Consider the following 27475-nt stretch of genomic DNA (forward strand, 5'->3'; position numbering starts at 1 on the left):
ACTGGGGGACAGAATTGAGTGTCACATTATTTCTGACCAAATACCTCGATTTCAATTTTGGGAAAACATTGACAAGATGACTGCTGGTACTTTGACAAAATATTAACGCCATGTGGATTTTGATAATAATTATCAGTATGGATATAATAACTAAGTACATTAGGGCAAGTATATCAAGCAGATATCTATCATGGGAAAATAGCAGACTGACCTGTACCACCTGTGCCTAACCAGGCTGACTGAGAAGGTAGGCAAGGTCTGGACGGATACATCTCATCCACTTTCAATGGAGTTCCAGCCACTTTCTTCTCATCAGACGTGTAGATGGCTAAAAATCTTAACCAACCAAGTAAACAACACACTCATTCCCATAGCTAACCCTATAAAGCTGTTGCACTCAATAGACGGACCATGTTCCAGGCAGGACTACGACAGGACAGGTAAAGTGCTGTGTTTAAATAAGGCCGGTGCAATGCAAAGAATGTAAGCAGTACTATGCCATGCTCGAGCACTTGTTTCAGAAGTGTTATTATGAAGATGTTATAGTAAATAAAACATGTTTCTAACTGAAATAATGGAGCCACTTTCAGACCTGCCAACCTTGTTTTCAGTACCACTTATGTTGTGTGTTTTTTTTCACAGACTTTTGCAACTCCATTGCTTTGCATGCAGGATTTTCCCCTTTCACTGGCTGGAAATTGGTTATAAAAAAACAATAACACCTATATGTATGATTTAATACTTTTAATTAATAAAATATAGACATTTTGCACTCATCAACCTTATCATGACAGCCTTTCAATGGAACACAGAAACACTTTCAAACATGAAAATGCTGTTAACAAACCAAGGTAACTATACTATTTATTTATTTATTTTTTCTTTGTTGACCTTGACCCTGATGCCCTTTTAACTACAGTTTTTGCATCAGTCATCACTCCTTCATGGAGTGGAACTTGCTCTGGACTGTTTCGCCTCATAGGTTGCTGACTTGGCCTTCTTTAATAGAGCATCACTGAAACCCTTCATGTGACAGATGGTCCCTTTTGCAGCCATGCTCACCTTTCTTGTCACCAAAGCACAGATCATGTCAGTGCTCAGGCCAGCCTTGTATTGTGTCTTGTTTTGGTGACAAGGCTGAAAATCCTCTCGCAATCAGCATTGCTGTGGAAGATAACCAGTGTCCCTAGCATGACTGCTGAAAGGTTGGAGAAGATCTCCTGTCCTCCTCTCTTCAAATGACCAATATCAACCAAGGCTTCATCGGCACACTTGCTGAGGATGCTGTCCTCAAAGCTGCTGGTTTGATACATTCGAAACTCGTCTTCCATTTGATCCACAGTGACCTCTTCAGGCAGAATAGTAGGAAAGTGGCTGACAAAGAACTGGACAAAAGAGAATTTCACTGACTGCCTTTTGGTAATATCTGCCACAACAGCATGCATCAGCAGCTCATCCCCAAATGGAAAGTTGGAAACCATGCAGTCAGCTGCAGATGAAAAGAACTTCTTCACATCTCTGAAGAATGGCCTAACCTCTAGTTTACCCTGACTTTGGATAAAGGTTTAAGTGTCATGGCCAACTGAGAGTTCCTCATCAGGTGGCTGGTTTTCCCTTGCACTGTACAGTGTTGGCTTGATACCTCTACCAATTTCATCCATCATGGTGATCACATGCTCAGGCTTACAGAATGAAAGCAATACCTTTTGCAGTTGCAGCTCCATAGTTGGAAGCAGTATATGTATGTATGGCTCCTCTTTTTGGAGTATTTGGTTGCTAATGTCACAAATGGGTATTGTTCTTTTCAAAAAGAGTGAATACACTGACATTGGGTTGGTGAGGAACTGATATATATTCTCTGGGTTTTTTTCCATTTTCAGCTCTCTTTCCAATTTCATTTTGTTTGAAGATGAATTTGGTTAAATCAAATTCTGCAGCAAGGTGGCAGGAGCTTTTGATGCACTGGTAAGTGTAGCTTTAGGCTTCTGTGCAGGACCAAATAGAGGTGTGGGCAGCTTTGGTGGAACAGAGGAGGAGACCTTGGGCTGCATTGTAGGCATGCTGGTGGCAGGTTCAGCTACAGGCTTCTTTGTAGGACCAGATTGAGGTGTGGGCAGCGTTGGTGGGACAGAGGAGGAGACCTTGGGCTGCATTGTAGGCATGCTGGTGGAGAAAAGTGTTGCTTTAGGCTTATGAGTAAAACCAGATTAAGCCTTGACCTGCCTCCATCTCATTCTCAAAAAAGAGTGAGATTGTTCCACTGTTGCAATAGGTGGTTCACACACTGTCCCAGAGACAGCCATCTTGTGGAGGACATTTTGAGAATTTTCCTCACATCTGCATCACGCATGATCTGTATGTCACACAGACTTGACTTCCTCTTGCTGCTTTTGTCCAGATAATAATAAATTGTATCAGGTGGCAGGCACATCCAACTAGGCAGATGTGTGGACTCTGAGCCTGAGCCAACAAAGGCATTGTCTTTTCAAAATGGCGGGAATTTCATCTTCCACATTTTATGGCAACAAGAGAGGCAAGTCATCATTTTTTTCCAGATATCATGTTTCTGTTGCCAACAATCAAGTTATTTCTTTAAAATAAAGGTATTGGCTTCCATTTAGTAAGATTTTTAAAAAGTCACATTAATTTTAACCCTTTCAAAACACAAATTGTATTCAATTTCCTCTGTAGTGGACATCAGGACTTACTTATGTCCATTTGTGATACAGCACGGAGCAGAGGGCTAAGTGAGGCAGAGAGGATTTTGTTAATTGTGGAAGGAGATTCTGATCTAGCACACACACACACGCAGTTAAAAACTTGACTTGGCAAATTACTGACCCTGTTGATACACGTACAATACATTTGCTAAAAGTGCATTCAGCTTACCTCTCCTTTCTTTATCACATCAGTTTCAACCCCATTGTCGAAGAGAGCAATTGTAATGAAAACACCGGAGCCAAACATCAGAATTGGAGGCCCACTGACTACTTCCAACAATACATTGATGACAAAGTTTTTAAAGACATGTCAGAATACACAAACAACCGTGACGTGTTCATCACTGGAGGAAGTCTAAAGACCACACCAGAGGAGCTGAAAACATTCTTTGGCAAGTCTATGTACATGGCATGCCTGGGATACCCTTGGGTCTGGATGTACTGGGCAACAAAGACAAGGGTCTCAGTTATAGCTAATGCAATAAGTCGCGACAGACTCTTCAAGATCAGACATTCACTTAAAGTCACAAATGACCTTGATGTCTCTGATGAGGAGAAGAAGAGTGACCCCCTCTGGAAGGTGAGACCACTCTTGAACAGAGTGCAACATGGCTGCCTCAATCTGCCCAGGCCAGGGAAGACCTGTGTAGATGAACAAATTATTCCATTCACAAGCCAGTGTCCTGTACGGCAGTTTGTACCAGGGAAACCAAACCCCACGTGACTCAAAGTATTTGTCCTTGCCAGTCCCAATGGTCTGGTACTGGATTTTGAGGTTTACAAGGGCAAGAATACATTCCCTGACCAGCAACTATGAATTGGAGGCAATGCAGTTGCTTGGATGACACAATCTCTTCCAAGAGGAACACACCTGTACTTTGACAGGTACACTATATTACCAAAAGTATTCGCTCACCCATTCAAATGATCAGAATCAGGTGTTCTAATCACTTGGCCTGGCCCCAGGTGTATAAATTCAAGCACTCAGGCATGCAGACTGTGAAACAAGACATTTGTGAAAGAATGGGCCGCTCTCAGGAGCTCAGTGAATTCCAGCGTGGAACTGTCATAGGATGCCACTTGTGCAACAAATCCAGTCGTGAAATTTCCTCGCTCCTAAATATTCCACAGTCAACTGTCAGCTCTATTATAACAAAATGGAAGCGTTTGGGAACAACAGCAACTCAGCCACGAAGTGGTAGGCCACGTAAAGTGACGGAGAGGGGTCAGCGGATGCTGAAGCGCATAGTGCAAAGAGGTCGCCGACTTTCTGCACAGTCAATTGCTAGAGAGCTACAAACTTCATGTGACCTTCAGATTAGCCCAAGTACAGTACGCAGAGAGCTTCATGGAATGGGTTTCCATGGCCGAGCAGCTGCAGCCAAGCCACACATCACCAAGTGCAATGCAAGGCGTCGGATGCAATGGTGTAAAGCACGCCGTCACTGGCCTCTAGAGCAGTGGAGACGCGTTCTCTGGAGTGATGAATCACGCTTTTCCATCTGGCAATCTGATGGACGAGTCTGGGTTTGGAGGTTGCCAGGAGAACGGTACATTTCAGATTGCATTGTGCCAACTGTGAAATTTGGTGGAGGAGGAATTATGGTATGGGGTTGTTTTTCAGGAGCTGGGCTTGGCCCCTTAGTTCCAGTGAAAGGAACATTGAATGCTTCAGGATACCAAAACATTTTGGACAATTCCATGCTCCCAACCTTGTGGGAACAGTTTGGAGCGGGCCCCTTCCTCTTCCAACATGACTGTGCACCAGTGCACAAAGCAAGGTCCATAAAGACGTGGATGACAGAGTCTGGTGTGGATGAACTTGACTGGCCTGCACAGAGTCCTGACCTGAACCCGATAGAACACCTTTGGGATGAATTAGAGCGGAGACTGAGAGCCAGGCCTTCTCGACCAACATCAGTGTGTGACCTCACCAATGCGCTTTTGGAAGAATGGTCAAAAATTCCTATAAACACTCTCCTCAACCTTGTGGACAGTCTTCCCAGAAGAGTTGAAGCTGTAATAGCTGCAAAAGGTGGACCGACATCATATTGAATTCTATGAGTTAGGAATGGGATGGCACTTCAGTTCATAGAATGAGTAAAGGCAGGTGAGCGAATACTTTTGGTAATATAGTGTATTTCACCTCCATCAAGCTACTGGATGGCTTGAAAGCAAATGGTCTCCTGGGAACAGGGACCATTATCAAGAATAGAATCCCTGCACCATGCAAATCAAAGATCACAAATGACACAAAACTTCAAAATCAGGGAATCCCAATGGTCCCAATGGTCTGGTACTGGATTTTGAGGTTTAAAAGGGCAAGAATACATTCCCTGACCAGCAACTTGGAATTGGAGGCAATGCAGTCGCTTGGATGACACAATCTCTTCCAAGAGGAACACGCCTGTACTTTGACAGGTATTTCACCTCCATCAAGCTACTGGATGGCTTGAAAGCAAATGGTCTCCTGGGAACAGGGACCATTATCAAGAATAGAATCCCTGCACCATGCAAATCGAAGATCACAAATGACACAAAACTTCAAAATCAGGGAAGAGTGTGACAAAGTGGCAGGATATGAAGCAGTCCTGATGGCCTCCACTGTCCATGGGATAGAGCCTGAAGACAGATGCAGGAGATGGTCAGCAAAAGAAAAGTGTCATGTTACTGTGCCAAGACCAGCAGTTGTAGCAGAATACAACAAAAACATGGGTGGCGTTGATTTGTGCAACCGCATGTTGAGCTTCTACCCAATGCCGAGCCGCACAAGAAAGTGGACCATCCGTACCATCCTGCATCTCATTGACCTGGCCACCACAAACGGCTGGATCGAGTACAAATCAAACTACCAAGTGTCTGGAAAACCAGAGAAAGAGAGGCTGCAATACTTCGACTTTAAGCTGCTGCTGGCTGAGGAGCTGATCGCTCAGGCACAGGGAGGCCAACAGGCTGCCAATGTGTCAAGTGATGATGATGATGAGGTGAGCTCTAATGACAAAGACTACGCTCCACCAAAAAAGAGAAGGTCTGTTGAACATCAGCCTGACAACAGTGTGAAAAAACATGGGGCACTTCACTTGCCAATGATGGGGGAGGCCACAAATTCTTCAAGGTGCAGAAGAGACGGATGCAAAGACAAAACCTTTGTGAAGTGCATAAAATGTAACATGTTCTTGTGTGTCTCAAAGACCAAGAACTGTTTCCTGCTGTACCACTCATGAACTGTGGGTGGTGATTTGGTGCCCTGGTGTGACCTAAAACAAACAGTTGTCTTGTATTCGGTGTTAATTTTTTGAAAATGTAAGTATTCAAACAGTGTTATGCTCAGTTAAAATTTTTGTTCAAATATTAATTGTTGTATTGTTGTACAGTGTTGCCCTAATTGCTGACTGGCATCTTTTAATCTTTCATCTTTTCACATCTTTCGTCATTACAGTCAATAAAAAATAAATAAAACACTTTTTTGAGAAAAAAATGTGTTGCAACATGTTTCTTTCAACCATACTTAAATTATCATTAAAAAAAAAATGTAAAAAGCAAAACCTTTTTTACTCTGGGTCTCAGGAGGATATTGCAATAGGTGTTTTTGTTTTCAAGAATATAATAATTAAATTGGCTTACAGCACATATGCACACATCACTGGGGCTAATTCATATATTACCTGCAGCTCCCTGGTGGCTTATGTCTAGTGTTGTCACAATACTAAAATTATGACTTCGGTACGATACCTGCCTAAAATATCTCTATACCGATACTGAAATGATACCACGGCAGAAAACTAGAACATCATCAAAAGTAATGGAATAAAATGTCAGATGACAGAATGAGGAAGTTAAAATGATTTATTTCTTTTTATTAATGGTTAGGGTTAAACACTTCAAAAGTCAAAATAAAAATATATATTTTTGTAAAAGCTGTTGAGCTTTATAGCTTCTGTAATCAAGAAGACAGGTGTCATCTTGTTCTGTTCATTTGTCTTGTTTGCTCTCAAAGATTATTAAATAACCTGATTTTTCATCAAAAGCTCAGTGAAAAAATTAACAGCACATTAACTACAATTCTATTCAGCATAAAAATAATGAACATAAATTATATTAACTGTAAGTCTGGCAATTCCTAAAATAAAACAATACTTTATTCGTCCCACAAAGGGGAAATTTGCAATTTGCATTTCATGTTGATAAAAGTTCAAACCCTGGATTATTAGCCTGCAAACTACATTAGTGCACTAAAGTACAACACAAATTACCCAGACCTGGTGGAGGTCTGTGCTCTAATCAGACCATTTTCTAATAATATAAATTACAAATTATAATATAAATTATTGACAAAAACACCACATCGGACTGTTAAACTGTTGGCCAACCATCCGAGGCGTGTTGAAACAGCAGAAGCTTGGAACTTACGTTGCCGACAGTAAGGGCAAGCCCACGGACACCAAAGGGCCCGTCTGTAAACAATGCTTTAAATCCGTAATGACCGAGGGAGCCAACATGTCTGTCTCGCTCTGCTCTATGACTGTCACCATGAAACAAAGCCCACTCTGGCTGCAGGCAGTGAGGAAGCAGAGAGAAGCTGCACACACAGACACGCTGCCCTGCTGTCGCATAAAGCTCATCAAGTACAGATACTATGTGAAAAATGTGAAAAAGTATTGTTTTTAGTCTTTTTGGCAGATCTGCTGCCCTGTCCCTCCCTGTCTTCGTCTCCCTCATCTGCCACGGCAGTGGCTGCAAAACTTGCTGCAAAAGATTTGCTGGCTACATGTTTAAACTGTATAAATAATCACATTCCTCCTTATATACAGGTCTACTCTATCTGCAATGGATATATATAAAGGCTAAAATGCACACATACACAGATGCACCACTGCCTTTTCTTTATCTTTTTTCTTGACGATGCATTGGGGTCATTAGGAGAACTTTTTTTTTTCCACTTAGACTTCGGCTCGAATGTTTCCACAGTGAAAGTAATGCTACATGTGACGGTTCACATTTTCCAAAAGCTGGCAGGTCCGCTGACAGACACACAGTTTACCTTTTTAATCACCAACTGCAACGAATGGGGAACGGAGGACGGAGAGGGAGGCAGAGGACAGGAGGACCCATGGAGGAGGGGGACAGGGATGTTAGGTTCAGTAGACTCGTTATTCTCCGCTTTTCTACAATGACTGGCTGAAACTGCTGCACCACGCTGCTGCATAGTGTTGTCAGACATGAGTACCGCACGTGCACATTTGACACAGAACTTACATGTCCGCAGCTTTCTGTGTAGTTTAGAGGGGCGAGTCATATCAGCATATTTAGATGTCAAATTGCGTACTTGCTATGCAAAATGTGTACATGTTGGCAGGTCTGCACTTTGTTAGTGGTGGTTTTTCCATAGTACTGAGGGGGGACTAGGACAAGTGCATCATTGCCATAAGACATAATCTCAAGAGGGTAGCCCAGTTGTGATGGAAATCCAGCCATGCCAGGCTGCCACGCTGAGTAGAGCTATGTAAAAGTAGAAGAAAAAGAAGAACAGGTCAGGATAACTGGCCTCAGTATGCTGAGGTTTTTTTTGTCCACTACTGTCATTATTAGGGGTGTAAGAAAATATTGATACACATAAATAGTGCAATATTTTTTCCCACAATACCATATTGATATTCAACAGCACTGTATCGATTTTTTATTAACAATTAATATGCAAATATTCATGGCGTTTGTTCATTTTTGTGTTGCAATTAAACCTCCGGCCGCTAGTTGGCAGCAGTCATTACATCCTCTGCGGCCAAAGGAACAATGAAATCCCACAAGATCCCGCGAGAGCACCAGTCTGTGGCAAGGTAGATCCTGCTCAACGACTTTTAGAAACTACCAGCGACCTCAACTCGCGCAACCAAGATAACACAGTCAGTACTTTCTTTTATTTGCAATGACATGCGCCCTCTGAGTGTTGTGGAAAATGAGGGACTTCATAATATGATGACAACACTAGAGCACCGTTACAACATCCCTTCCCAACAACACATCACTGACATCGCTCTCCCTAAATTGTACGGACAAGTCAAAGTGACAGTGCTGGATTCGCTTAGCTCAGCAGAGAGAGTCGCTTTGACATGCAATGCTTGGACATCGAGGGCCACTGAATCGCATGTCACTCTTACAGCACATCACATAGATGACCAGTGGAACCTCAAGTCCCATGTACTGCAAACCCGAGCCATGCGTGACAGTCACACGGGGGAACACATAGCAGCGTTACTGAATGAGGCTCTAACTGTATGGGGATTGGATGGAAAGGATCCCATTGTTGTTGCAGATAATGCATTGAATATGACTGTCGCGGGGACTCGCAGGCTTGACGCACATACAGTGTTTTGCACACAGCCTTTATCTGGCGTCACATACTGAAAATACAGTCAGTGGCGCGACTTCTCGGCAAAGTGTAACAGCCTTTATTAGGCACAGCACACTAGCCTGTGAACAGTTAAAGCAAAAACAGAGCCTGCTCAGCTGCCAAGTCATAGGTTGATCACAGACATAATTACAAGATGGAACAGCTCTTATGAGATGATAGAACAATTTTTGGAACAGCAACCAGCCATCTACGCAGCTCTGCTTTCAGCGGAGGTCAATAGGAGTGAAAAAGATACCTTCACATTAAGCCAGTCTGATATCACGTGTGCAGAAGAAGTGCTCAGAGCACTCAAGCCCATGAAGGATGCCACCCTGGTCATGTCAGAGGAGAGCATGCCAACACTGTCCCTCATCGCTCCTCTTCATGCCAAGCTTGTAATGGGTGCAGAAGAAAGCCCTGATGACACACAGACTGTAAAGGACATCAAGGCTGCTATAGCACAATCTGGGATCTGGGAAAAGAGATACAATGAGAGGGAGACAGTGTACATGGCTGTACCTCAACTGTTGATCCCGGGTTTAAGGACCTGCCCTTCCTGTCTGAAGCAGAGGCCAAAGAGAGCTACTCCAGACTGACCAATGTTGTGGTGGCTGTGATGAATAACAACAGAATGTGAGTAAATAAATTAATATATTACACTTCGAAAAAATACACTGCAGTTATAACTAACTACAACTTGAATTTTGGCTTTTGGTGACATTAATACTAGTTGGATTTGATGTTTTTCAGCTGCAAGAGGACACTGACAAACAAGGGGAGAATGTCCAAGAGGAAGCTGATCACCCACCTGCTTCCATCCCCCAGCCACCCCTAAAGAGACCAAGGACTTCATGTGCACTGGCAGACTTGCTTGGTGCAACGTATGCCACTGGTGACAATACAGCACCAAAATCAGCAGATGATGTGGCTGCAGCTGAGATAAAGAGGTTTAAAGATGAGACCCCTTTGCCTCTCACAGGAAATCCTCTGAGTTGGTGGAGGGACCATGAACAGGAGTACCCTCAGCTAATCAGAGTAGCAAAATGTTTCCTGTGCATTCCTGGAACATGCGTCTCTGCGGAGAGAGTTTTCTCCTCCGCAGGAGACATTGTGAATGCACAGAGAAGTGTCCTGAAAGCTGGGCATGTATACCAGCTTGTACCTCCACAAAAACCTTGAGATTAAAAAAATAAGCACTGACATACAAACTGGAACAACATAACCAGTATCTGAGACTGTTTACCATATTTAATTTTGTTGAATCCTGCAAGCTTTTATTTATTTAGGCAGATGGGTAAATTCCCTTATTGAAATTACACTGAAAAAAGTGGATGTTTCAGGGCTTTGTATTTTAATTTGTCAGTAACAGTTTACATCTTTTGTCAATATTTTAAGAATCCTACAAACACTTTCATATTTGATTATAGAGACAGAGTATGCCAATTTCTTTGTTGTAACAGCCAGAAAAAGTGTTATAACATTTGAAGGTATAGAGACCACATTTTCTTTTGTTAACTACTTTGAAATCAGAAACTCCTCTCACTGGTTGTGAGCCTCTAAGCAGATGTCTTAAAATATCTACAGCCTTAATGTAACATTGTTTACATATTTTTTTCTTCATGTTAAGCTAATGACTGTTCATATTGAAGAAAAAGTATTATATTAGATTGTACCAGGCCTGCATGTATTTGCAAGTATTTAAGACTTTTACTGAAAAGCAGATATTAATTTCTTCAGCCTGCACATAAAGAGCAGATGTTGCAGTGACTTTGCATTTTCTTTTTCAACTTCAGAAATTTGAGCCTACAGTATATTATAGTTAAGGGATAAACTTTTATCAGTCAAGAAATCTGTTAACTTATTTTTTTTCATTTGTTTATCCAAAAAATCCTGCAAATGCTTGTATTTCTTCTCTTGTGAAATACAAATTTAGATCCCTCTGTTCAGCAAGCTGGTGTTCAGCATGTAACAGCACTGTGTTTACTATGCTATGACAGTTTTCCTACAATTAAATTCTTTAAAAACACTCGATATATCGTTGTTCCTACAGTATTGCAATATATCACAATATATTATACTGTTGCCCCTTTATCATGATACGTATCATATTGCCAGATTCTTGCCAATACACACCCCTACTTACAACTAATTTATCTACTCATTATTTATTTCAATTGATCCATAATCAGTCCATAAAAAGTTTTATCATTGTGAAAATAGCACAGTTAAGTTTGCCAGAGTCCAAGATGATCCCTTGGCCAATCATTTACTAGAGTAAGGGTAATAAAAGCAGCAAATATTCAATTTAAGTCACTGACAGCAAAAGTTTTTGGTTTTGAATAAAATAAACAATCAAAATTCCTACCTAGTAGCTTTCTGTTAATTGACTGTTAGCGTCCAACCAGAGGGCACTCTACAACAGGTCGAGTCTATGCCACTTGACTGACGTACAGAACAGCCAGTCTGAGATCTCTTCTTGTAGGGTCACATGTCATGGATCACCATGCATGCACAAACATAAGCAAGCCAAGAGTCCTGGTTAGTGGCTTCAATTGATATCAACAAAAGAAGGGCTATAAAAAAGTGTGCATTTGTCAAACTACCATCGCTATTCCGAATAAGGGGAATGCTGAGAGGTACTTTCGAACTGTTAAAAAGTACAACACTGGCTCTCCGCTGATAAGCTGTTAGCCTAGCAACACTAACTACTAGTACTCGATACTCTGTGGGCTGTCCATCATTGCTCTGTCGGTCCTCCCTCCACCACAATCTGCTGCTGTGGTCTCCCCCAGCTCACAGCAATGTTGGATGATCAAGGTACAGTTACACAGCGCTGTGAAGTCATGGCTGAAGATTTGACACAGCAGCTTCAGAGAGATATTGCAGACTGCGAGTGTTTCTCACTGCAGGTAGTCTAGTCTATAAACACCAGCGATACCGCCCAGATGTGCATTTTCATTCGGATGGCATTAGAAGATATGACTGAAGAAGAGGAGCTACTGAAACTAGACAAATTGCATTTCCTGCGAAAATACAGTGTGAATGCTGAAGGCCGAAGGGAAATCTGCTGAATGTATTGCTGAAAAGCTGAAAAAGCTTAAAAGCTAAAGGCAGAAAGAGCATAAAAAGCTGAACACGTTGATAGCTGAACATGAAGCTGAATGTATAAAGAAGCTCAAAGGGCAGAGAGTTGAATATTTTCAAAAGATGGAAAGACAGAAAAGCTGAAGAGGGCTGAAAGAGTTTAAAAAGTTGAACATTTTCAAAGCTGAACATGAAGCGGAATGTTTAAAGGAGTTGAAAAGGCAGAAAGTTGAACATCTGAAAAGGCTAAAAAGGTGTAGAGCAAGAGGGCCGAAAGAGCTTGAAAAGGAGATAAAAGACAGAAAAGGCCAAAAAGGTGTAGAATAAGGGTGCGGAAAGAGCTTAAAAAGGTGAAAAAAAAGACTGAAAAAGTGGAAAGTTAAAGGCAGAAAGAGCTTTAAAAGTTGAACATATTGATAGTCGAACAGTTTCTGTAGCGGAACATGAAGCAGAATGTATAGAATGTTTGAAGGAGCTGAAAAGGCAGAAAGATGAATATCTGAAAAGGCTAAAAAGGTCTAGAGCAAGAGGGCAGAAAGAGCTTGAAAATGTGAAAAAAGTCTGGAACGGTGGAAAGTTAAAAGGAGAAAGAACTTAAAAAGGTGAAAAAAACACTGAAAAGGTTGAAAGTTAAAGGCAAAAAGAGCTTAAAATGGCTGCATCATCTATGTAAAGTAAAAGATGTTGGATTCTAATCCAGCCGAAGAGAATTCTTTTTCCAGTGTTCCAGCTGCTCTCCAATCAAGTGATTGTGTCACTCACTCTAGGTGACGCAATACACACACATTCTACAGATACACACACTGGAGAAGTCAGAGACAGAGATGAAAATGTCCCCATAAGAATGAAAGGGAAAATGCCTCCCAAACCCCTGCAATTTTAGAAAAAACATTAACAGTTAGGGTCAAAATATCTATATGGTGAGTGAGAGGAGATATTGCTGAACTCGGTCATCTGTTTTTTATTTCTGGAAAGTGAGAAATGAGGGCACAAACGCAAGAGACAAATCAGGTACCGTCTGCTGTCTTCCAGAAATTTAGGCTCAAAATTAACATTGGGGCTTATGGGGCGGCTTAGTGACTTCTTGTCGCTCAGGGCTTCCACATCCAAAACTGTAACTCGTACATCTAAAATTAGACCATCATCTGAAAGCCAACAAGATTTCCTACATTTCTATGTATACATTGTCTATGTTGAGTGAAAGGTTTTGGATCTAAATCAAGCTGAAGAGATTTTTTTTCTTGAGCGGATCCAGCTGCTCTACACTCTAGCTGTGATGTCACGCACTCTAGCCGACGCAATACACACCCATTATAAAGTCAGACGACGGGCTAAAAGTTCTTCTAACTAAAAGTATGATTAGTTCAAAACCGTACAATATTTTTAAAAACTGAATACAAGCCCAATAGTTCAAGGTTGTGTAACACTTTTAAAGTTAGAATGGTGTCTCTAGCTCAAAGCATGAGGGAGAAGAAGAGGTTGAAAGTCGAGGATTTTTGACGAGGATTTGAAGCTTTTCCCATTTGGGGCTATGTTAATTTTTTTTTCATAAAAAGCTGAATTTCTGAAAAGTTGAAAAGCTGAAAAGCTGAAAATGGTTTCAATAGCTGCACGTATGCTGAAGTTATAGCTGAATGAAATTTGAAAAAATCCCCATAAGGATGAATGGGCAAAATTTTGCATAAAAAGCTTAATATTTCAAAAAGTATAAAAGATACAAAAAAGAAAAAATACAAGCTGTAATGTCCTTAAAAAGCTGCACATTTTGATACTTGAATGGTTTCTGTAGCACAAAAACTGTAGGAGAAGAAGCGTGTCAAAAAACGTACGGAATCATGAAAAACTTTAATAAATTCCTTCAGCATTCACACCAATTACTGCCCAGGAAAGAATGCATGCGTGGACAGGTTCATTTTTCAGTAATCAAAAACTTTAAGGAGAAAACCAGCAGGTCCCTGTGTGTAAACTGATGGCTGTTTGTCACCTATGTGCATTACTGCCGTCAATATTTATGTGCAATACCAAGGGTTACATTACTCTCTCACTATCAGTTATACATTGTGTTTTGTAAAGTATACTCAGTATATGTATAAATAAATAGATGTTTAGTATTTTTTATGTAGGTAGATCATTTTGACCTTGTCATTTTGAAAGCAGCTCACAAACTAAAAAAGTGTGGGCACCCCTGCTCTACAACCTCCCTGTGTTTAGAACACCACAAACCCTTACATATATTTTGATGTTCCACTGTTCTGTTGTGACAATAAAACAAACAAGTTTAAAAATAAACTGCGTTATATTATTTCCGTGAGGACTCATAGACAACTACAAATAACTAATGTTATGGAAATCTGTTTGTTTTGTTGCACGTTTCTGGATCTATTTTGTTTATATATTGGGCGATATATCAGAATACCGGATTTTCAAATCACCTCCTCTTTAGGAGCCGCCACGCCGACTTTCTGTTTTGCTTGGCTCTGTGTGAATGACTGGCATTGGAGAACTGGCAAACTGTCGCTGTGGCGTTAATGTGTTTTCTCTGTGTGAAAGCGGCTAGTTAGAGCAGAGCAGAGCAGAGCAGAGCAAACACCCAAGTGAAGTGGAACAGGGGCTAGCTAAACCTCAGCCACATTATCCACACCTGTCTTCATATGACAATGAATAAATGTTTATATGACAATGGTTACGGTTGGCCTTCTTAATGTCTGCCATCATTACATAAATTAAACAAGAAACGGTAAAAAAGAAAAAAAAAATAACTTTTAGACACAAACGAACAAATAAATGAATAAATGATGCTGCCTCCTGGCTGTGGCCTTGCATGAGGGAACGGCTCAGAGATCCGTGCTTGGTGCTAACATGATCCAGTGAGCTTTGTCAGGATGAAGCCATGTAGGGCTGGGACTGCTCTAAAGCCATGACACTGTCAACAGCTCTCTGCTCTGTGCTGTCTGCTCTGTTCTCTGCTCTGTGCTGTCAGCTCTGTGGAGAATTGCTGCAATGTTATTTAACGTCATGGCAACTAGTGTCAGCCATACACCACCTCAGCCCAGTGACCGTTAGCCATGTAGGGCTGGGACAGCTCTAAAGCCATGACACTGTGAACAGCTCTCTGCTCTGTTCTGCCTGCTCTGTTCTCTGCTCTGTGCTGTCTGCTCTGTGGAGAATCGCTACACTGTTATTTAACGTCATGGCAACTAGTGTCAGCCATACACCACCTCAGCCCGGTGAACATTATCCTCACACCAGACGGACCCTCTAATTTTAAAACGGCAATAGTTTAATATTTGCCATTTATTACGGCTTTAGTTTTCTTTGAGACTGGTTTTAAACTTAACAGTACTTAATTATAAATGTGCCTCCATTACTGAACAGAGCCACTGCTTTCAACGGAAACAACCCTTCCGCCACAGAGGGGCTGTTTTGGGTCTGAAAACGGTCCGAACAAAAGCGAGACGGGACCAAAAAGAAAATGTTTCTTACCAATTAAAGTCTCAATATACTGGCAACACAAACAAGACCTGTTTGTCGTCGATACACCGCCGTCTTCTCAGCGGCAGCTCGGAATCATGGACCACTTCATCGAGATTTCCTACGATAAAAAGTTGCTGCTAATTCTCCAGTTCATGGTGAAAACCGCTGCTCCTAGGTGGACCGACCGAGCCATGTTACACACCGACAACTCTTTTGTGTGTGTTCAGCACAAACGGAGGAACATAAATACGACAAAAAAATGCAGCTTACCACATAGCGAATAAGTGTTTTTTGTCCCATGAATAAAGCGACGATAGCCGTCGGGTCCTTTTAATAGTGTTGCTGGCTGTGTATGTGAGTGCGGATCCACCGTGTTCTCCTGGAGGAAAAAAGCAGGGCTTCGGCTGATGTCACCGGGACAGGGCGGGGCCTCATTGGGACATATTTCCATAAAGGACATGATGTCAGTTATCTGTGATAGCTCGTAGATCTGGCTCAAAACTTTAATGTAGTCCAAAAAACTAAACTGGAGCCCGTGCGTGTGCGCGTGCGCGTGTGTTTGGTTGGTTTCGTAGCAGGATAACACAAACACTTCTGAATGGATTTCAAACTAAAGAGTCAATTCCATTTTGACGTGGAACTGGTCCAGGAATTATTTCTTCACTTTCTTTGACATTGCTATATCGGGTGTTTGGTTTTTTTTCACATTTGTGTTAATTTGTCAGGGAATCATGCATGGATCTTGAGGAAAAAACAAAAACAGCCCACTGTGTTTTCGACCATGCAACCTGACTGACTGGACCATCTGAGGGAGGAAGAAGATCAGAATAAGAGCCATGCTAATTCCATTTACTTTAAGGCTGCTCCTGGCTAATTGCAAGAAAAGGAAATGGATAACATGGGACTCAAGCTGGCAAAACAACATGAAAACAGCAACTGTTCTTGGACATCTTGGATAAAACTGTTGCAGTCAATGGGTGGATCGTTTTCAGTTTATATATTAAAACTCTGTATTACAATTAATATCTTCATGTGGCTGTAGCTTTAGGTAGAGTGAAGCAAAACCTTGACTCTGTTCTGGTGAACAGCAAAACTAAGAGCAAACAGCAGCAGCTGGTATGCACATGCACACTGTTAAACTCGCATACCTACATTAACATGGTAATGTAAAGTGGCCTTTGGTATAGATCGACTTTAATCCATTTCGATCACTTTAATGACCACCAACAGCATAGGACAACTCAGAGCTGAACAATGTGACACATTACCTCTTTCCTTACACTGTATCATTCTACCAATCTTAAACATCAGTACCATTTTAAATAGTTCCTAATCTTAATGAAGGAGCAGAACATAACAACAAACACATAGATCTACACAAAAATAAATCTCATCTTACATTCTTCCCTCTCTTCAAATAAAATGTCCTCATTTCAAAGGTTATGAAAAATAAATCTCATCCCAAAACGGAAATACATAAGAGAAAATAAGTACTCCAAAACTGCTGGGCAAATAAGGAACTAGTAAACCCCTGCTGAAAAAAGTCAGAGAAACCATTAGGCAACCCTTAGGCATATTCTATTGTTTCCTAATGGTTCAGTTTGTTTTTCTAATGGGATTCTATTATCTCCTACACAAATCTACAGGACTTGTTACGCAGCTCCTGGGAGGTCTGACCCGCGTGTGCCAGAAGCTTGAAAGATGCCATGTGCCGAGCAGGGCCGAGTTGCCCGTGTGAAAGTGATATACGAGTGTCTGTGAAATATTGCACATTGCCTCAGTCTGCAGTAAAGCGGTCAATACATGATACTTTCTCATCTCTTATTTTTTTATACTTAATATATTACAATGTCAATGCTGTGTATGAAAAATCATGAATTAAATATATAAAAATTACACAACACAATTGAAGAATTTATGGATATAACGCTGTGATCGGCAGATACTACTTTCGGTGATTGGTGATGGGCCCCAAAAATCCTGATGTACCCTTCTCACTCCTTCTTCCCCTAACTCCATGTGTCGAGATAGTGATGGTTCCATCATTCCCGATTTTCACCTTGTGTAAACAAAGAAAAACAAATAAGAGTACAAGCAAATAAAGAAACAAGGAAAATCACCTCAAGCAATAGAATGCAAAGAATGGCAAAAACAAATAAAACTTCCAGAAGCAATAGAATGCCAATAATGCAGTTAGGTTTTAATATTTGTTTAAAATTTACCAATTAATGAATACTTACTTGTGAAGGTTTGCAAGGTGTGCAAAGTGATATACCCATTTAGAGCTGAACTTGTAGATTTAGACGAGTGATAAGACTGAACTCCATGGATGTACAGTAATCATGCTTGTTTGCACACATGGCTCACTTGACAGTAATAGTCAGTATTTGGTCGACTGACCCATGGTTGTCACTTACACAATCACATAGAACAAATTGCAATCTAATTTTCCTGATTATAACTGTGTGGGTGAGGTGCCAAATATATTTCATTATTCTTCAAATATGATCTGAAATTGCTTGAAACCCATCTATGTGGTGGCGAACACTTTTAAGATTTACAATCACCCTCAGGTCTAAATGGATTAACAACATTTGCCTTTAACTACCATGTTCCGCAGTTTGGTGTTTTCTTTATGCAAGGCCTTGATTTGGCTCTGCAGGTCTCTGATAAGGTCTGGGTTTTCCCAGCTTGACGATTCTGCTGGACTGGGGCTCAATGAACTGTGCTTTGACAGTAGTTCTTCCTCCGCCTGTCTTTGAGCAGCAACTTTGGCCTTTTTCTGTGGGTCAAAGATGTTCATTTGCATTATTTAATCATGGCTAATCCAATATACAAATGAGGCTTACTGAGGTATCAATTTCTGCTGTTTGATTACCAGTTTTGAATTTCCAGAACTGGAGGCTTTGTCACCACTACTGGTATCTTCATCACCAAAGTCCAGGCGTTTTGCCTTTCTCACCCTCTTGGCCGGTATGTCATCTGGATAGAGTTAACTCTCAGCAGCTTTGAGAGTAGCCTCTTTCTCTACATTCAAGTAGAAGGATAGATCTTAATGCCAAAAGAGGGTGAAAACCACTGTAGGCTAATGGGCAAATTAAATCATGGCTTCCTCTTTAAAATTTTCCATGCAAATCTGGTATAAGCATTGTGACATAACAAGCAGACCAAACGTTATGTTGCAGTATTTACAATAACGGTTGTAAAGACCAACTAAGCTTGCCTGCTAACTGAAGAATCACAGCATGTTCGACAGGCCAACCATTAGTGGGCTTCTTGCTGTTGGTTGTACACATTCAACAAGATATGTTGTGTCAGTTTTAGCTGGGTCAAAATCAATTATCCAGCTGATGGGAATGATGCTGGATGTATCTATGTCAGGTCCCTTCGCCCAACTAACAAGGGCAAATTTATAGTTTGACATTTTTGCAAACGAAATCTACTTAATGTTGTGTCTACTCCTTCTTCGTTTCCGCTTGTCCGCTCCATCCACGCTTCTTCGAGATCCTCCCACGAATTCTCCCGCTCCAACGCATTGCTGTCCTGCGCATGCATGAGTGACGTCCTTGTGCTATGATTGGTGAACTCTTGCCGCGAGTCGCGCTAAGCATTCTGGTAGGTGCAGTCACATAGTGCTATGTCGTGATCCGTCTCATCTGATAAATGAATGAACTTGCCAATGCTTCAATACAGAGTAACTCGCACCGAGAGACGAAGAAAATGGACAAACTCTGACTGAGAAGGAAATATACTTTCCCCAAGTCTGATCAAACGGATATTCCAAGAACAACAAGACTATTTTGGAAGAAAAGGTTAGTCATTTTTATGCTTGATTTAGGCTGCTACTGCTGCGGATTGACACGAAATTTCGTATAATCATTGCCACTGCCCTCTTGAGCATATCTGACAAAATACCTATCAATCGGCCACTAGGTGGCGCTCTGGTGCCAGTTTAAAATTATATTTGGCCCTGTGACCACACCATAACACTAATGGGAATTAAATTCATAGGGGTGGTATAGACTAGCCCCTGCAACTTACACACCAAAAATGACCAGCAGGTGGCGCTATTTTCCACGTGAAAGTGTTTTTGACCCATAAGTCACACATATTGTGTCACACATTGTTAAACCTTATATGTACATGTTCCCTCAATTCAGCTGAATTATTTGGTGTAGGCCACGCCCACGTTCGAGCCAACTTTGAGTTCGCAAAATCGCGACAAATGCAAAACCTACTTTTTCGAACTCCTCCTAGGCAATTTGACCAATTTGCACTAAACTTTGCGTGAAGCGTCTGTGGACCCTCCTGACAAAGAGTTATCAAACGAATTTTGATAGTCCATAAAACGGTCGAAATTTCAAACAACAAATTCCTGCATATTGTGTTGAAAGCAGACGATCGTGTACACCTTAACAAAATACTGTCTGATTATCACGTAAATGTTTGTAATTGTGGACAGATGAGGCTTTGTGGACAGATGAGGCTTTGTGTAAAATTTGGTGCAAATCGGCCAATAGGTGACGATTTGGTCGCAGTCTAATTGATTTGAATGGAAAATAAATGGGAAAATCTTAAAATCCTCTTCAAAACTCCTCTCCTTTCAACCTCTTGTTGTGCTTCATGCGTTGAGCTACAGATACCATTCCACCTTGTAAAGAGTCAGAAGACCTTGAACTGTTGGGCATGTATTCAGTTTCTAAAAATCTTTAATGGTTTTCAAACAATCACAGTTTTGGTTTTAAGGATTTTTAGGCCGTCTTATGATTTTATAATGGGTGTGTATTGCGTGAGCTAGAGTCCATGACACCATCACTAGAGTGTGGAGCAGCTGGAAGAACTGGAGAAAAAATTCTACTCAGCTTGATTTGGATCCCACATCTTTTACTTCACATAGACACTATATACATAGAAATGTAGGACATCTTGTTTGCTTTCAGCTGATGGTCCTATTTCAGATGTTGGACTTACACTTTTGGCTGTAGAAGTCCTAGAGTGACAAGCACTCCAGCAGCTCCCCCGTAAGGTGCAATGTTAGTTTTGAGCCTAGGTTTCTGGAGGAGAGCAGACAGTACTTGTTTTGTCTCTCACTCTACCGCCCTCATTTTTCACTCTCCAGAAATAAAAAATGACATCACAGATTTCACCAATGTCTACTGTTACTCAATATATAAATATTTTGGTGATAACCATGACATTTTTTCCAAAACTGTTCACCTTTTAAAGCTCTGTCAGCCCTCTTACTTTTTAGCTTTCATCATGCAACACACCCCATTAGTTAATCAGTTCTTCTCTGATCTGGCTGGATTCTCTCCCAAGAAAACCAGTGCGCTTGATAGAGTGGTGGCACACAGACTCCCAAGAGCAAGCACAGTAAGATGGAACTTCCATCTCTGTGCTGTGAACACTGTGTTTGAGCACAATTGTGACATCATCCAGCGTCTTGAATTCATCAGTGGAGTTTTAGCCTACCACTCTGAGGGAAGCTTGAGGGTTTGGGCGGCTAATGGATGATGATACTTTGAGCTTCTTCCTTAAACCATTTCATCAAATTATGCCTCGTGTGGACATTTTCTTCAGCTCGAGAAGAGGATCATCAACTCAGTCTCTGTCTGGGGAATCATGCAGCAGTACATGCACTTTTTCTGACCTCAGCATACATTATTTAATATTAGAGGGATCAGGCCACCAAAATATAAAGGAACAGCTACTCATCGCAAGGGTTTGCGTGTAGAAGCCCTGACGGCAGCATGCCCCACGGTGCGTGGACTGCGGGGGCCCGTTCAACACTGCTTGCAGCTTTAATTATTATTATTATTTATTGCTTCATCCTCTTTTTATTTTCTTAAAGCTGCTACTTTTACAGAGCTTTTAGTCTTAATTTAGATGAAAAAACACAAAGTAAGTTTTCACCAATGCTGTTGCTAACCATTAGGGGCTTTTTTCAGAAGGGGCGGGTGCGGTGTGATTTGGGTGGCGGTCGTGGGCGGGGGCCCCGGCGACCCAATCCCCGGATGGTGACTCTAGCCATGGGGACATGGAATGTCACCTCACTGGGGGGAAAGAGCCTGAGCTGGTGCGAGAGGTTGAGCGGTACCGACTAGAGATAGTTGGGCTCTCCTCTACACACAGTCTGGGCTCTGGAACTGAACTCCTTGAGAGAGGCTGGACTCTCTTCTATTCTGGAGTTGCCCGCGGTGAGAGGCGGCGAGCTGGTGTGGGCTTGCTTATAGCTCCTCGGCTCAGCCGCCATGTGTTGGAGTTTACCCCAGTGAACGAGAGGATCGTTTCGGCTTATGGGCCGAACAACAGTGCAGAGTACCCGGCCTTCTTGGAGTCCCTGGGAGGGGTACTGGAGAGTGCTCCAACCGGGGACTCCGTCGTTCTTCTGGGGGACTTCAACGCTCACGTGGGCAGCAACAGTGTTACCTGGAGGGGTGTGATTGGGAGGAACGGCCTCCCCGATCTGAACCAGAGTGGTGTTTTGTTACTGGACTTCTGTGCTAGTCACAGTTTGTCCAGAACGAACACCATGTTCAAGCATAAGGGTGTCCATATGTGCACATGGCACCAGGACACCCTAGGCCGGAGGTCAATGATCGACTTTGTGGTCGTGTCATCTGGCCTCCGGCCATATGTCTTGGACACTCGGGTGAAGAGAGGGGCTGAGCTGTCAACTGATCACCACCTGGTGGTGAGTCGGATCCGTTGGCAGGGGAGGAAGCTGGACAGACCTGGCAGACCCAAACGTATTGTGAGGGTCTGCTGGGAACGTCTGGCAGAACCCTCTGTCAAAGAGGTATTTAACTCCCACCTCTGGGAGAGCTTGGACCTGATCCCGAGGGAGGCTGGGGACATTGAGTCCGAATGGACCATGTTCTCCACTTCTATTGTTGACGCGGCTGTCCGGAGCTGTGGCCGTAGGGTCTCCGGTGCCTGTTGTGGCGGCAATCCACGAACCCGGTGGTGGACTCCGGAAGTAAGGGATGCTGTCAAGCTGTTCATTATTTTCATGGACAGAATTTCTAGGCGCAGCCACGGGCCGGAGGGGATCTGGTTCAGGAGCCACAGGATTTCATCTCTGCTTTTCGCGGATGATGTGGTCTTGTTGGCTCCTTCGGGCTGGGACCTCCAGCATGTCCTGGGGCGGTTTGCAGCCGAGTGTGAAGCGGCTGGGATGAGAATCAGCACCTCCAAATCCGAGGCCATGGTTCTCGACCGGAAAAAGGTGGCTTGTCCCCTCCGGGGGTTGGGGGAGAGCTACTGCCTCAGGTGGAGGAGTTTAAGTATGTTGGGGTCTTGTTCACGAGTGAGGGAAGGATGGAGCGTGAGATAATGCAGTCGTTATACCGGTCTGTCGTGGTGAAGAGAGAGCTGAGTCGAAAGGTGAAGCTCTCGATTTACCGGTCAATCTACTTTCCTACCCTCACCTATGGTCATGAACTTTGGATCATGACCGAAAGAATAAGATCCCGGATACAAGCGGCTGAAATGAGTTTCCTCCGCAGGGTGGCGGGGCACTCCCTTAGAGATAGGGTGAGGAGCTCTGTCACCCGGGAGGAGCTCGGAGTAGAGCCGCTGCTCCTCCACATCGAGAGGAGCCAGTTGAGGTGGCTCGGGCATCTGTTTTGGATGCCCCCGGGTTGCCTTCCTCGGGAGGTGTTCCTGGCAAGTCCCGCTGGGAGGAGACCCCGGGGAAGACCCAGGACACGCTGGAGCGACTATGTCGCCCAGCTGGCCTGGGAATGCCTTGGGATCCTCCCAGAAGAGCTGGAGGAAGTGTTCGGGGTGAGGGAAGTCTGGGTGTCCCTGCTCAGACAGCTGCCCCCACGACCCAGTACTGGATAAGCGGAAGAAGATGGATGGCTGTGGCTAACCAAGTGTAGGACTTGGTTTGTTTTGTTCTGTCTTGAAAGGTTACTTAATAGAGTAATGGTGAATAATTATATTTAACACTTTACTTTGGTCATAGTTTACCGTGTAATATTCTACATATTACACAGAATGTTTTATTTTTAGATATTCTTCACCTCGTGTTGCACTGTTTCATGGTTTGTTAAGTCCTTGATAACATTAGGGCCCGAACAGGTCTCAACCTATGAGATCCCTACTGTAATCGCTTGACTTCTTTCTTATTAGGGCCCGAGCTGGTCTCGACTTGCAAGGACCAGTGTTGGGGATAATGAGTTACAAAGTAAAGGATTGCTGTAACGATATTACTTTTTTGGGTAACGAAGTAAAGTAACACATTACACTAAAAATATTGGTAACTACACTACTTTACTAGGCTATAGGAAAGCGCGTTCCTGCGTTACCCAAGCCATGTTTGCCTGTGTGTAGAGTTGTGATCTGTTTAAGTGGTGCAGGCATGTATGCGTGCTGCCTGTGTGCGTTGCCATAGAGATCGATTTGAGTTGAGTGACATTGCTGCTGGTGTTAACAGGACAGAGGGAGATGGAGACGAAGACTGGAGGTTTCGGCCAATGGCGATATTCCCATTACTTTCAGTTTATAGCTCGAAAGGACAAAAATATTTGGGTGAAATGCACTCTATGCCCAGGCGACAAATTTCTTTCAACTGCTGCCAAGTCAATGAGCAACCTGTCCAAGCATTTGTCAGCCCAGCATGGCAATACAAAACTTGTGGCGAAGGATCCTGCTCGCCGGTCATCTGAAGGAATCGATGAGCAGCCGACCCTGCCTAAACAGGCAATGCTTTTTTCAAGTGTTGGAGCACAGAAGCAGGTAACACAGAAAGACGTTAACAGGCTAGTTGCAGGGTTCATGGTAGAAGACATGCTTCCCCTGTCGACTACTGAATTGCAAAGGTTTAAAAAAAAAAAAAAAATACAAGATAAAATACCCACGACTTACAAGCCAATGTCTGACAGGAAAACATTTTTCTGTTAGCTGGACAAGTGTTACGGTATAGGATATACAGTGACCTTTGTTTTTGCGGATAATTTGAATTACCATTCTGACTACACTGTAAGAAATGTTCGTCAAATTTACAGTAAAAAACTGTTAAATACCAACAGTAAAAGACTGTAAAATTGAAACCAGTATATCAGTGTAGTAGATACATAGGATTACCCTAAATTAACAAACGGTTCGGAACTTTAATTTATACTGTAACAATATGTAAAAAAAACACATAATTTTACTGTGGAAAATATAATACTTTGGTAAAATTAACGGGGAAATACTATAATGTCACAAATATGTAATCACACTAAAATTAACACTTTAATGCTGTTTAAATTACAGATTTTGCTGATGTGTACTTTAAAATTTATGGTATAAAACTGTTTACAATTCAGCAAGAACATACCTTAATTTATACGGCAATAAGATGGTAAAAATATGGTAAAAAATGTTTGAAAAAAAGTATGGTCATGGACAGTAACCAAGAAGAGTTTACCACCCTAAGTCAAGAAATGATACATAATTTAAATTTTTGCTGTCATAATCCGTTTTTACTGTGGAAATATACATTTTTGGTCAAATGACCATTAATTTGACCAAAATGTATATTTTCACTGTAATGTCAAACCGTAATGTCAGATTTTGCAGATCTATGTGTACTTTTGAGTAGGTGAGTTCAGCATTATAATCCTCAAAACGGGCCTGCTGTGACTGCAGAGTATGTGGAGAATATTGTGTGCACATGGTGTGTACTCTGCTCTCAGTTGACTGGTGGGAGGAGAGGGGGGAGGGGGCCTGTGAGGCCCGCCAACCTGTAACGGAGATAGAGACGTGTGCGCGTGCGCACACACACACACACACACACACACACACACACACAGGAGAAAGAGACACGCGCAATGTAACGGTCACGCAATTCAAACTGCGCGCCGATCTGCACAATGCAGTTTGTTTTTTTCTTCTGTGAGGATTAATTTGTGATGGCACAACGCGACTAAAGAGCACGTAAGTAAAATTATCTTAAGATATGCCTGCATGTCTCAAGAATGTGTTACCAGTGTGATAACAAACAAAGCTTTGTAATAATGTTATTACGTCTGCGACATAAGTCAGGTTAAATTCAACGCGGTCTTTTCTGCAGTTTTGTGTTGCCCTCGCTTAAAAGGTGAATGTTAGTTCTCCTTAACTTTACAAAATTTGTTAATTTTGCTAAATGTCAGTTGAGTTGAATTGTCTTTTGTCACACTGTGTAGCCTATGTTGTGTCGAACATTAGCTTAGCTTAGTAAGTCGCTGTATGCAAAATGTTGAATTGTAATTTCTGTGGTAAGTCTGTTAGGACTTTGAGAGGTTATGTGCTTCACTGCAAACTCCACAGAAATGAACCGCGCTGTTTATTTAAATGCTTTGGAGATGGATGCAAGCAGACATTTTGCAGGTATGGAGCTTTTAAGGCTCATTTTTACCGGAGGCATAATGTTGTATCTGCTAATGAAACTGTCGGGACGGCTATGACCACTTTTAAATGTGTAGTGGCCTTGTGTGAACGCCAGTGTCAAGACACCAAAGAACTGATTGCTCACTTGAAGGAGCATATTGTAGAAGGACGTGCTGTAAGTTGTCCAGTTAGAGGATGTAATGCTGATTTCCGGGTCAAGTCTTCATTTACTGCGCATATGTCACGGAAGCACAGAGGTTTTACAGACAGCAGTGTAAGTAATGTGTACAGAGAATCTGCTTCTCATCCGTCAACATCTACTCCACCTGAGTCAGGTGACTTTGTCCCTCACTGTGATGCAGGTCCAGCTACAGGCACAGATGAAGTCGATTTGGACATATCTGAAAATTTCAGTGATCTTTATCTTAGAAACTTGAGTTTGTTCTACTTGAGATTGCAGGGGCAGTTCCTTCTGCCTGCTTCAACTATACAGAACATTGTTGAGGAAATGCAAAACATAAATGAGTTGGGTCAAACATATACTTTGAGTAAACTTAGTTCACTGCTAAAAAATGACACATCATTATCAGATGAGGACATAACCAAGGTTTGTGAATCTGTCAAGGGATTTGATCTGTTCACTGCATGTCATGCAGGACCAATGCGAACACCTTATTCAAGAGCCAGGTCTTTCAAAGAGAAATTCAACTATGTGGAGCTCAAGAAAATGTTTTTAGGAAGAGATGAGAACAGGATAGATAGGTGTGCCTATTATGTGCCTGTGAGAGAGACTTTGAAATGTTTGTTAGAATCTGATCTGTGGCAGAACTGTGCGTCAGGAGAGCACTCACCAGAATCTCTTTCAGATGTTCTAAGTGACATTAGTGATGGTCAGATATTCAAAAACAATGATTTTTTTGCTCAAAATCCATCATGTGTCAAGGTAGTTCTATACCAGGATGCCTTCGAAGTAGTTAACCCTTTAGGCTCTGCCAAGACAAGACATAAAATTTTAGCTGTCTATGCATCTGTTGCCAACTTGCCACTTCATGTACGGTCTGACATAGACCACATGTCACTTGTCTTATTGTGTCGAGAGAAAGATTTCAAAGCATTTGGGCATGCTAAGGTGTTCTCTGAACTAATAACAGACTTGAAGGAATTGGAGGAGAATGGGATTGTTGTATCAAATGAAATAGTCAAGGGAACCTTGTTTTGCATTGCTGGAGATAATTTGGGCTCTCATTGCACAGTAGAAATTCTGTACAAGGGAACATCATATAAAAAAGGGCAATTCCTTGTCACAGGGAACATTGACTCCATGCAGTTTGGTGAACTAGTGCTCATTTTGATTAAAAATGACACTGTTCATTTTCTGATGTCAGTATACACAGCAGAATTCCTTTCTGAGTACCACCTTTACTCAGTGAGGAAAGACAATGAAAAG

The 27475-nt window shown here is 42.1% G+C and overlaps 1 protein-coding gene across 19 annotated transcripts in view; it reads right to left on the reverse strand.

The window, feature by feature from the left end:
- Window positions 1-17058, reverse strand: part of LOC119025639 (SH3 domain-binding protein 4) — a 105959-nt gene extending 88901 nt beyond the window's left edge. For 3 of the 19 annotated variants that reach the window (XM_037109397.1, XM_037109381.1, XM_037109380.1), the window contains exons 1-3: window positions 15937-16064; window positions 9628-9719; window positions 9365-9540 (exon numbers count right to left, since the gene is read on the reverse strand). Coding sequence is in view for 3 of the 19 variants with exons in the window: in XM_037109396.1 (XP_036965291.1) it covers window positions 15937-16126 (190 nt within the window). In the remaining 16 variants the exon portion in view is untranslated. Of the gene's footprint in view, window positions 1-9364; window positions 9541-9627; window positions 9720-15675; window positions 15838-15936 lie in introns of all 19 variants that reach the window. The other 16 variants (XM_037109389.1, XM_037109391.1, XR_005076872.1 and 13 more) reach the window with 13 other exon arrangements.
- Window positions 17059-27475: the final 10417 nt, after the last annotated feature.

The sequence above is a fragment of the Acanthopagrus latus genome, chromosome 9 (genome assembly GCF_904848185.1).
Source record: "Acanthopagrus latus isolate v.2019 chromosome 9, fAcaLat1.1, whole genome shotgun sequence".
In the NCBI taxonomy this organism is placed as follows: domain Eukaryota; kingdom Metazoa; phylum Chordata; class Actinopteri; order Spariformes; family Sparidae; genus Acanthopagrus; species Acanthopagrus latus.